At 42.0% G+C, this 12,238-nt stretch overlaps 1 protein-coding gene across 1 annotated transcript in view; it reads left to right on the top strand.

Annotated features, from left to right (window-relative positions):
* Positions 1-12,238, top strand: part of LOC106510810 (tenascin) — a gene marked incomplete at both ends in the record, with an annotated part of 25,726 nt that overhangs the window by 11,054 nt on the left and 2,434 nt on the right. Inside the window, 1 exon segment of the mRNA XM_013999533.1 lies at positions 9,157-9,318. Within this exon segment, the coding sequence (XP_013854987.1) occupies positions 9,157-9,318 (162 nt within the window).

The following is a 12,238-nucleotide window of genomic DNA, read 5'->3' on the forward strand; positions in this document are numbered from 1 at the left end:
GGCTTGGAAAAGTCAAATTACAACAAATGTACTTGTAATGAATAAACATAAACAAAAAATATGCGATAAARCACATAGAGAAAATATAATCCTTCAAAATTAAAATGTAAATACACATGTATATCTAAATAATTGATGTAATTGATTTAATGGCACAATAATTTATTTGTCAAACTTCTTTTTGACCCTATAATTTATTTTAATACGCCAGTTATATATTTATACATTTATTTCCAATAATGATAGGTTTGGTCCTCCATAGAAATCAGCAGCTAGTTTTAGGAAAAGTGGTTCAATCTTGTCAGGCCCTGCTGCTTTGCATGTGTCGACAGTCTTTAGAGCATGTAGAACCTCTGCGTGAGACACTGATACAAAGTTAAAACGGTTTGCGACCGATTTATTTAGCACATGTGGAGTTGGGGGTGGATTTACATCAGACTGATCAACAGGTTCAAATAGGGAGCCAGTGGACAGTTAAGATTTGATGTTTTTGTCTGTCAGAATACCTGAGCTGGTCATTATGGAGCTGGGTGAATCAGTTGTTGTTATCTGAAGATAATTTGATTTTATTGTTTACCACAGCTTTTTAGAGTTGTTAAGATTTTTGGTGGACTCAGTCAGGTAATAATTTGACTTAGCACTTCTAATGAGGGTTGTGCATTTGTTTCTAAGCTGCCGGAAGCTAAGCCAGTCACATTCAGCTTTTGATTTTCTGACCTTGGCCCAAGCAGCATCTCTTTCTTTAAGCAGATTTCTTATCTCAGGAGAAAACCAAGGGTTTTTACGACCCTTTTAGTCTGTATTTATGATACGGACCATGTGTTTATTATGTTTTGAAATCCCTCATAAAAGTACTCCAGTGCCAGTTCTACGTCATCTATCAAGGACGTTCTACTCCAGTCAAAAGTGGCTACGTCATGAAGAAAGGCCTGCTCACAAAAATGTTTTAAATCCCTTTTGAAAATTATGGTAGGTTTCACTTTTGGTAATTTGCCAGCCAAGACATCAAAATGGTCTTCTAGACCACTGGTTCCCAACCCTGGTCCTCAAGTACGCCTATCCTTAATGTTTGTTTCCATGCTATTCAGCAGGTCTCAAGATTCTTCAGAAGATTGTTAATCACTCATTCATTCAAACCAAGATGTCCTGCATCTAAAACATGCAGGACAGGAGTCCTTAAAGACCAGGGTTGGGAACTACTTCTTTAAATATTGACAAACACCTTAAGAGCTTCTCTAAAATATTTTCAAAATATAATATTCACTTAGTTTATGTTTTTTTAGTGTTGCCTCTGGAAGCCATTGATTTGTTGCCATTTATTTGTAAATAATAAATCAGATAACATGTACAGTGGGATGTGAAAGTTTGGGCAGCCTTGTTAATTTTCCTGATTTACCTTTAAAAATCAGTAAAATATATCATATAGGGGACAAACACAATGATATTTGAGAAGTAAAATGAAGTAGGTATGATTTACAGAAAGTGTGCAATAATTAGTTAAACAAAATTAAGCAGTTGCATAAATTTGGGCACCATAAAAAAGTCTGTCCATTTCGTCCATCCATCCGTCCGTCCGTTTTCTGCCGTTTATCTGAGATCGGGTCGCTTGGGCAGAAGCCTAAGCAGAGAGACCCAGAATTCTCTCTCCTCAGCCACTTGGGCCAGCTCATCCAGGGGAATCCCAAGGTATTCCCAGGCCAGCCGAGAAACATAGTCCCTCCAGCATGTCCTGGGTCTTCCTCTGGACCTCCTCCCAGTGGGACGTGCCCGGAACACCTCACCAGTGAGGCGTCCAGGAGGCATCCTAAGACGCCCGAGCCACCTCAACTAGCTCCTCTCGACGTGGAGGAGCAGCGGCTCTACTCTGAGTCCCTCCCGGATGACTGAGCTTCTCACCCTATCTCTAAGGGAGAACCCAGACACCCTGCGAAGGAAACTCATTTTGGCCGCTTGTATTTTTTCAGTCACTACCCAAAGATTACCTGACCATAGATGAGGGTAGGAATGTAGGCTGACCGGTAAACCGAGAGCTTTGCCTTCTGGCTCAGCTCTTGCTTCACCATGACCGATACAGCGCACGCATCACTGCAGTCGCAGCACCAATCCGCCTGTCGATCTCCTGCTCCATTCTTCCCTCATTCGTGAACAAGACCGCGAGATACTTAAACTCCTCCACTTGGGGTGGGACCTCCTCCCTGACCCGGATAAGGCACCCTACTGGTTTCTGGCTCAAGAACATGGTCTCGGATTTGGAGGCACTGATCCTCTTGCCTGCCACTTCACACTCGGCTCCGAACCGCTCCAGTAAGAGCTGGAGATCCTGATCTAATGAAGCCAATAGAACCACATCATCTGCAAAAAACAGAGACATGATCCTAAGGTCACCAAAACGGATCCCCTCAACACCTTGGCTGCACCTAGAAATTCTGTCCATAAAAGTTATGAACAGAATGAGTGACAAAGGGCAACCTTGGCGGAGTCAAACTCTCACCGGAAACGAATTTGACTTACTACAGGCAATGCGGACCAAGCTCTGGCTTTTATCATTCAGGGACCTAACAGCCCGTATCAACAGGCCTGGTACCCCATACTCCCGGAGTACTGCCCACAGTATTCCCCAAGCGACAAGGCCTTCGACTGTGTCCCTTGGGGATTACTGTGGGTGGTACCGCCCACAGTAATCCCCAAGGGACACGGTCGAASGCCTTCTCCAAGTCCACAAAACACATGTAGACTAGTTGGGTGAACTCCCATGCACCCTCCAGGACCCTGCTGAGGGTGTAGAGCTGGTCCACTGTTCCACGACCAGGACAAAAACCACACTGCTCTTCCTGAATCCAAGATACGACTATCCGATGGACCTTCCGCTCCAGCACCCTAGAATAGACCTTACCAGGGAGGCTTAGAAGTATGATCCCCCTATAGTTGGAACACACGCTGCAGTCCCCCTTTTTAAATAGGGAGACCACCAGCCTGCCAATCCAGGAGAACTGCCCCCGATGTCCACGTGATATTGTAGACCATCCAATGCAACCCCACGAAATCCAGAGCCTTAAGGAACTCCGGGCGAATCTCATCCACCACTGGCGCCTTGCCACCGAGGAGTGTTTTAACCACCTCAGTGACCTTGGCACCAGAGATTGGAGAGTCTGACCTTGGGTTCTCAAACTCTGCTTCCTCATGGGAAGACATGTCGGTAGGATTGAGGAGGTCTTCGAAGTATTCTGCCCTCCAACCCCCAACGTCCCGAGTTCATGTCAGCAGCGCACCATTACCATCATAGATAGTGTTGGTAGTGAACTGCCCCCCCCCCCCCCGAGATGCCGGATGGCAGACCAGAATCGCCTTGAAGTCGTATGGAAGTCTTTTTCCATGGCCTCTCCAAACTCTACCCACGCCTGAGTTTTTGCCTCTGCAACCACCCGAGCCACAATCCGCTTGGACTGCCTATACTTATCGGCTGCCTCTGGAGACCCACAGGCCAAAAAGACCTGATAGGACTCCTTCTTCAGCCTGACAGCATCCTTCACCACCTGTGTCCACCAGCGGGTTCGAGGGTTGCCGCCACTACAGGCACTGACAACCTTACGGCCACAGCTGTATTTTTTTGCCATTTCATAGATGCAGTTAAGACTGTAAAGTGGCAAGAAATTTGAGTCCGCTTGTCCCAAAATATTTGTGTTTATCTTTTGGATCCCAGCAGCTGGTGGCCTTGGTCGGTTGGCAATTATCAAAACGAAGAAACTCTGAACTCTTGTGAACTGAGCTTGGGAGGGTAAGATCTGGTTTCTGGACTCTGACGGGTCTTGGATTGGTCCAGCACGAAGTATTAACCTGGAACGTCATGGGCTCCACTGACTTCCACCCCTGTACCATGTGGTTGATCCCCAGCCCCCTCCACTCCTTAGCTGTCTTGCTCTTGCGAGTCATTTTTTGTGCACATGATTCTGTGTTTATGAGTGTTAAAATCCATTTCCTCAAAGGTATTTTTAATCCAAAAAGGACTGGACTGAGAAGTAGTTAATATTGGAACTCAGCAGACGCAGTTCTACCCAGTGTTTTTTTGCTTTGTTGCTGCCGATAGCCTGCAGGTGATGCGGAAGCTCAGCATAGTTTCCTTGGCATCTGAAATCCATTTCTTCAAAGGTATATTTAATCCAAAAAGGACTGGACTGAAAAATAGTTAACTGCGAACCGTTGCCAGTGTTGTATAAAGTACCTCAAAGTGATACTTGAGTAAAAGTACAAGTATCTTATCATAAAAGTACTTTGGTAAAAGTTAGTCTTCTCTAAAAATATTACTTGAGTAAAAGTATTAAAGTATCTGACACTTTTTGTACTTAAGTATCAAAAGTAAATTTATGACACACAATCTACTTAAGTATTAACAGTAAAAGTACTGAGTAAAAGTGAGCAGTTAGATTTTCCAAAATGACATTTATTGGGAGGTGACTTCTCCAAAAATATTTTTTCTAATGGCGTGCAGCTGTGACGGGTTGTGTACAAGCTAATAGGGTGTCAGAATGTTATATACTGTATTTATACTTCTCATCCAACCAACTCCGAATAAAATAGGAGTAATGACTTTCTACTTCTTACCTTTTTTAAAAATGTAGTGAGTAGAAAGTACAGATAATTGTGTAAAAATGTAATAAGTAAAAGTAAAAGTATGCTTAAAAATAATTACTCAAGTAAAGTACAGATAACCAAAACTTCTACTTAAGTACAGTAACAAAGTATTTGTACTTAGTTACTTTACAACTCTGGCCGTTGCCTTGTTTGGTTGCCATTTCTGCCGTTATTATTCAAGACCAGTGGTGAACAGCACAAATCTAAATATTAGCTGCACTAACTCTAAAGCACTAACTCAAATATTTAGGTCCCCTAATTCTAAAGCACTAATGCACTGAAAATTTTAGCAAAAGCTAATTCTAAAGCACTAATATAATCCAGTTGACCCATGAAACATTCCTCAGAGTCAACATAAGACAACAGAATTTTGTTTAATTCTGTGTGCAGAATATTGTCACTTAGTGCCCTTACCGGGCCAAATGGGAGTCACCCACAGGCGATATTTGGTCTGCGGGCCTTGAGTTTGACATATTCAGTTTTATGTGTTTCACTGAGACATGGATGAAGGATCATGTCCCCGATGCCAACATCTCTCTGCCAGGCTTCCAGACTATACGAGCAGACAGAGATTTAAAGAGCAGCGGGAAAAAGAAAGGAGGTGGATTAGCAGTCTCGTCAACAACAGATGGTATCATCCAGGACATGTTACTGTGAAGTTTCGTCACTGCAGTCCAGACATTGAACTCTTGGTAGTAAGTTTTCGTCCGTATTATTTACCAAGAGAGTTCACCAGTGTTATTTTGGCAGCTGTTGCTGACAATGCATGTGATATCGTCAGTTCTGTTGTTGTTAGATACAGACACAACACCCCAATGCATTTGTGGCAATATTTGGTGGTTTTAATCATGCCTCACTCTCTGCTACAATGCCAACATTTCAACAGTTTGTCAGCTGCTCTACCAGAGAAAACAAGACATTGGATTTGTTTTACACAAATGTTAAGGATTCTTATATAGCCAATGCAAGACCTCCTCTGGGTAATTCAGATCACAACCTTGTTTATCTCTGCTCAGAATATAAACCACTTGTTCAGAGACAACCTACAAGGACTGTGAGAAAGTGGTCACAGGAAGCTGAAGAAGCCCTACAGGGATGTTTTGAAGCTACAGATTGGATTGTTCATTGCCAGCCACATGGAGATGACATAAATGCCATGACTGAAAGTGTGACTGACTATATAAACTTCTGTGTGGACAACACCATCCCCAGCAGAACAGTGAGATGCTTCCCTAATATCAAACCCTGGATCACCAGTGAGCTAAAGGAACTTTTAAACAAGAAAAAAAGAGCCTTTAGGGATCGAGACAGGGAGTTATTGAGGAGTATACAGAAACAGCTCAAAGTCAAGATCAGAGACAGCAAGGAGGTTTATAGAAGGAAGCTGGAGATTAAACTGAAAAGGAACAATATCAGAGATGTGTGGTCAGGTATGAAGAAGATCACAGGTTTCAAGCAAAAGGATAATCGRATGGATGGAAGTCTGGACAGAGCAAATGAGCTGAACACATTCTTCAACAGGTTCAGCTCAGGAACAAGCTCATCTTCCTCCTCTCCTGCCCCCAGCCAAACAGACATCTCACCCTCCTTTGACCCACAACTTTCCTGTCAAACCTCAGATGTTTTATCTTCAACCTCAGTCATGGACTTTTCTTCTACATCCACAAGTTTGTCTTCAACTAAATCAGGAGATGCTGCTGCTCCCTTTCCTTCCCCCTCCCACTTTTCTGTATCTAGAAGTCAGGTGAAGAGGCAGCTAGAGAGACTGAACCAGAACAAGGCTGCAGGTCCAGATGGTGTTAGCCCCAGAGTCCTGAAGGTCTGTGCAGACCAGCTCTGTGGGATTCTGAAACACCTCTTCAACCTTAGCTTGACCTAGGAGAAGGTGCCAGTGTTGTGGAAGACATCCTGTCTGGTTCCAGTASCAAAGAAAACTCACCCATCAGCCCTCARTGACTATAGACCTGTTGTCCTGACATCCCACATCATGAAGGTCCTAGAGAGACTCCTGTTGACCCACCTGAGTAAGCAAACAAGCACACATCAGGACCCCCTGCAGTTTGCTTATCATCAATTTATCGCTTATCGTGGAGTTGACGACGCCATCATAGACCAGCTTCAACAAACCCACTGTCATCTGAACAAAGCAGGCAGCACTGTGAGGATCATGTTCTTTGATTTCTCCAGTGCTTTTAACACAATTCAGCCTGAGTTGCTTTGTCTGAAACTCCAGAAGATGGTGGAGGCCTCCAGAAGAAGGTGGAGGCCTCAACAATCGCCTGGATCAAAGACTACCTGACAAACAGACCACAGTTTGTGAGACTGAAGGACTGTGTGTCTAACCATGTGGTCAGCAGCACAGGAGCACCACAGGGAACTGTACTCTCTCCATTCCTGTTCACACTGTACACTTGAGACTTCCAGCACAAGTCAGACTGCTGTCATCTACAGAAATACTCAGATGACTCTGCAGTTGTTGGGTGTATCAGAGATGGACAGGAAGCTGAGTACAGAGAGCTGGTGGACCGCTTTGTGACATGGTGTAGGAACAATCATCTCATCTTGAATGTGAACAAAACAAAGGAGATGATTGTAGATTTCAGGAGAAATAGTGCTGGATCAAACCCTGTTTCCATCATGGGAGAAGAAGTGGAGGTGGTTGAGGAATATAAATACCTCGGTGTTCATCTGGACAAAAGACTGGACAGTGAAGCAGTCTACAAGAAAGGACAGAGCAGACTGTACTTCTTAAGGAAGCTGAGATCCTTCAATGTCTGCAGCAAGATGCTGCAGATCTTCTACAAGTCTGTTTTTGAGAGTGTCATCTCTTCTGCCATCATCTGTTGGGGTAGCAGCATCAGAGCCAGGGACCTAAAAAGGCAAAACAACCTGATTAAGAAGGCTGGTTCTTTTCTGGGGACGACTGTGGAATCTCTGGAGATGATGGTGCAAACAAGGATTTTACATAAAATTAAGAACATTGTGGACAACCCTGACCATCCTCTTCATCAGACTGTTATAGAAAGACAAAGTGTCTTCAGTCGGAGGCTTCTTCAACTTTGCTGTAATACAGACCACTACAGAAGATCTTTCCTACCCACAGCCATCAGCATCTACAATAAGTTTTTAGTTAAATGAGTTACAACAACACCTAATTTCCCTCTGGGATCAATAAAGTATTTTTGAATTGAATTTTAAGAACCCCATAGGATTTAATTTAGGCTATTTTCTATGAACCAGTTTTGTTTTCTTTCTTCTCACTAATATACTAATCTGCCTGCAAGTCAGTGACACTCGTTTTAATGTAGCTACTGTATTGTCTTCATTGCAAATCATTATTACATAAACAGAGTTGCACATACAGTGCGCAGGACTAAATATTTTATGTGCAACTCTGTACATAAACCTATCTACTCATAATCATATTTGCCATAACTTGTTACTTGTTCTTACATCTTTAACTACACATAATGCACAACTGTGTATCAACCTTAATTGAACTTGCCAGTGTCTTGATGTGAAATATATGTTCATCTAATAAAATAATTCACGTTTTGTTTAAGAGAAATACTTTAAGACTGATAATTATAAATCATTATTATATAATGTACTGTATATATAATCATCATTTGTCAATTAATTATAATGTTAAAAGTTTCCCTTAACAAGGTGGTGCCCTGAAATTTAAATAATAAGATGTATACATTATGAATTAGTGATGATTCATAATTTATTCTACTTTGAAGGTGTACCACTAGTCTTCAATTTAATTTGGCTCAGGTGTATCATTGACCATCATTAAGTTATTGATGAAAAGTTGAGTTTTCAGTCACAGGTGGATTGTGTGGTAAAGGACCACACCAGCCGATGCACTTTTATCACAAGCTTCGTCCTTTTAATTTCAGCCCTGTTTTTATAAAGATCTTGCTTTTATCTGTCGGCACGGACTTTAACCTCATTCCAGAGAGGAATATTCTACTCTGTAACAATGCAGGACAACATACGTAAGTGAGTATTATGTTGCTCACTCCATATGGAAAGCACAGGTTAAAACTTTTGGTCATTCTACAGAAGAAGGCTGAATGTTTTTTTGTATAACATTTAAATTTTTTAATGAAGTTCATTTTTGTTTATCAAAAAAGGTTATGGCTGGTCAAAAGATAAAAAATGAGGTTTGTATTTTCTGTTTTTGTTGCTTTAATTAATATACTTTGAGTGACCTCATACTCAACTGTTTTTGTCTAGCCTTCAGTGTGATATGTAGTCTAATTTAGAGCACTCATCCTGATTTTATAAGAGTGGATAAGATTGATCCAAACAAACTGTTCTTTGGACAACCGGGATAAAAGTAAGACAGATTACGATCCTGGATAGGAAAAAAAAGGAGATTTTAAAATCTGAATAATTTCAATCCAAATTACACCTTTTGAACAACTGGCCACAGTATGTAAGTTTAAAGTAATAAATCTTACTCTGTGTATAATGGAAGCTGTTAACATCAGCCAATGTATCTCCTCTTTCACTCAGGTCTGTCCAACTTACATAAGATCACAGCTGGAGGGCAGTACGAGCTGCGAGTTGATCTCAGAGATAAAGGAGAGACTGCATACGCTCAGTACGACAAGTTCTCTGTCTCCGAACCTCGAAGCCGCTACAAAGTTCATGTAGGAGGATACAGCGGAACAGCAGGTAGAGATATGTGTGTTTTTTCAAGCAATTTTTGTCTGAATCCCTGTCAATGACCATAAGACCAAAAGAAGTAACAACCCCTATTGATAAGTTGTTTACAGTCCGATTCATTGCAAAATAGATCCAGATTCAAATCTAATTAAACAAAGTTCACCCAGTTCTTTCCATCTTATTATAACAACTACCAACAACTGCCATGGAGGACTAGTTTAATTTGAAAAGTGGAATTTAAAAGAGCACCTCAAACATCCAGAAGACAGTCACAAGAGCCTAGACTCATCATCAGATCAGTCCTGCGAGCCTGTGATCAGAAAGTTGCCGGTTATAATCCCCTGAATGTAACAAAAATTTGGGTGGAAAAGGTGAAGCATCCACATCTTCCTCTACCATCATTTACCCCACTCTGGACCCTTGAGAGAGGCCCCTAAACCATGCATTTGCTCCCCTGGGTGCCCTAAATGCCAGACCCTTGCTCCACACATGGGAGCTATGGGCTCTGGTAGCTCGGTGGTCTGTAGTTTTATCAGGAAGGGCATCTGATTTAAAAACAATTTCCAAGCCTGCTGTGGTGACCCCGGAAGAAGGTAGCAGCCAAAAGACAAATAAATAAATGTATATATTATGACAGAAGTTGAAATGGAACCAGGGTCCCTGACAACTGGTTCTAGCATGTTTTAAATCTAGTCCCCTCTATAACAAGTGGGACATTGCTTATGTAAAAAAATATATAAACACTTCAGGCCTTGGCGTTTATTTATTTATATAGTTTTCTGCCCCGGTGACCTGTGACAAGGCGAGGGAATACCCCTATGAATACATCTTGTAGGAGTCACCTCGAGTGAGAAAACAAGATTTTCTGCCTCTAAGCAGGCCTCGGACAGGCCTGGGAAGAAGACAGGAACTCTGTCCCAGTCTGAACTTTATTTAGGCAGTGACAGGTCATTCTAACCAGTGGAAGAGAACCCCTCTTCCTCTTAATCAGATAATGGACAGAATAATCTCCATTGTTCGTGATTCATTTGTCATTTAACTAAGAATGTTTATGCATTTGTTAAATCAAAAACAATGCCTGTCTCATGAAAAGTAGAATAACTTCTTTTCTCTTATCATGCCTTGAAGATTTATAGTGGTATAAAAAGAATCCCAGAGAATCTGATTATAATGTTTTCATTGTGTTTTTAAGCAAATCACTGTTTTTATTTTACTGTAAACAAAGTAATATAATTGTGGATTTTTTCTTGAGAAAATCTTTCATTTATCTAAAATAGCAAAATGGTTTAGAGTTGATTATGAACAGAAACGTTACAGGTAATCATCATAAATGTTTTTCAGTGATTTTATTTAGAGAGTCTCATAAGATGATAAGTTAAGTAGGCTATCATGAAGTTTGTTTGCTCAACCATACAGGATAACCTTGGCTGGCTCTTAGCAAGTCTTAACTTTACCTTATTCTGACTCATCCTTATGCCTAGAGGTGGAACCAAAGTGTCCATTCTTAAACTAACACCGGACGGCTTTGGGCAGAACACTCTGACTTCCCAACTCAACAAGGAAGGAGCTGTTTTTGTCCTTCGGGAGATTTCAGCTGATGAGCTGTAAGTTCGACTCAAGAGCCAAAGAGTGGATCTTTACAGCTCGGAACTCGACAACACCTGTCGAATTCCCCGAGGTTTCAAACCTCAAAGCAATTATTTGATTTTTCCCTTTCTTCGTGGAGGCAATTTTATTTTGAAGGAGAAACCGGATCCAGCTCGATTTTTCTTGCTAGGAACTGAAGCAGACCCAGAAGGTTACTGGAGAAATAACGTGTTTTACCAGTGAAAGGTGAGCGGACTTACCGAGTTTTCCTGACCAATCAGAGGTGGGCCAGTCTTGCTACTCACAAGGTGTCTAAGAAGTCATCAAAAAGGTAAAGAGGCTGAGGTGTTTATGGTGAACCGGGTCCGGCAGAAGCTGGGTTGAGAAAGGAGTGCAGATCTGGTTGTCTCTCATACTTGGTAAAAAATAAAACAGTAGAAATACTAATCTTATTTTTTCCTCCTTTTGTTGTTACTATTTTGCCTTGCCAGAATCTAATTTTAATGTGCCAGTAAATGTTTGGTTTATTTAACATCAGAACTGACATTTTACTGTTCTTTTATACGTATTTTGAGTTGAAAGAGATTGAATTCGGACACGAATTTATATCTTATTAATTCTAAAACTTGTTATAGGAAGCTGATTACCCACAAGTTGTTAACTCATGGTTTGTTTAATTTATGTAAATAAACAATCGCATTTTGTTTATGGATCAAATTGAAACAGGCTTTTACTCATGGAGCCCGGCCAGGCACAGCCAGAAGAGGAGACGTGGGTCTCCCTTCCCATGGACTCACCATCTGTGGAAGGGGCCGTAGGGGTTGGGTGCATTGTGTGTTGGGCAGTGGTCAAAGGCGAGGACCCTGGAGGTCTGATCTTTGACGCACCGCTCTGGCTCTGGAACTAGTCTCTTCCAGAGGAGTTGGACTCTCTTCCATTCTGGAGTTGCCCATGCTGAGAGGCACCGAGCAGGAGTGGGCATACTTATTGCCCCTTATCTTGGTGCCTGTAAGTTGGGGTTCACCCCGGTGAATGAGAGGTTAGCCTCCCTCTGCCTATGTGTGGGGGGATGGGTTCTGACTGTTGTTTGTGCCTGTGTGTCAAACAGCAGTTCAGATTCACCCTTATTGGAGTCCTTGGAGGGGGTGCTGGAGAGTGCTCCTGATGGGGACTCCCTCATCTTGCTGGGGGACTTCAATGCTCACGTGGACAATGACAGTGAGACCTGGAGGGGTGTGGTTGGGAGGAACATCCCCGACCCCGATTTGAACCTGAGTGGTGTTTTGTAATTGGACTTCTGTGCTCGTCGTGGATTGTCCATAACAAATACCATATATATATA

Source organism: Austrofundulus limnaeus, unplaced genomic scaffold, assembly GCF_001266775.1.
Source record: "Austrofundulus limnaeus strain Quisiro unplaced genomic scaffold, Austrofundulus_limnaeus-1.0 Scaffold2330, whole genome shotgun sequence".
Classification (NCBI taxonomy): domain Eukaryota; kingdom Metazoa; phylum Chordata; class Actinopteri; order Cyprinodontiformes; family Rivulidae; genus Austrofundulus; species Austrofundulus limnaeus.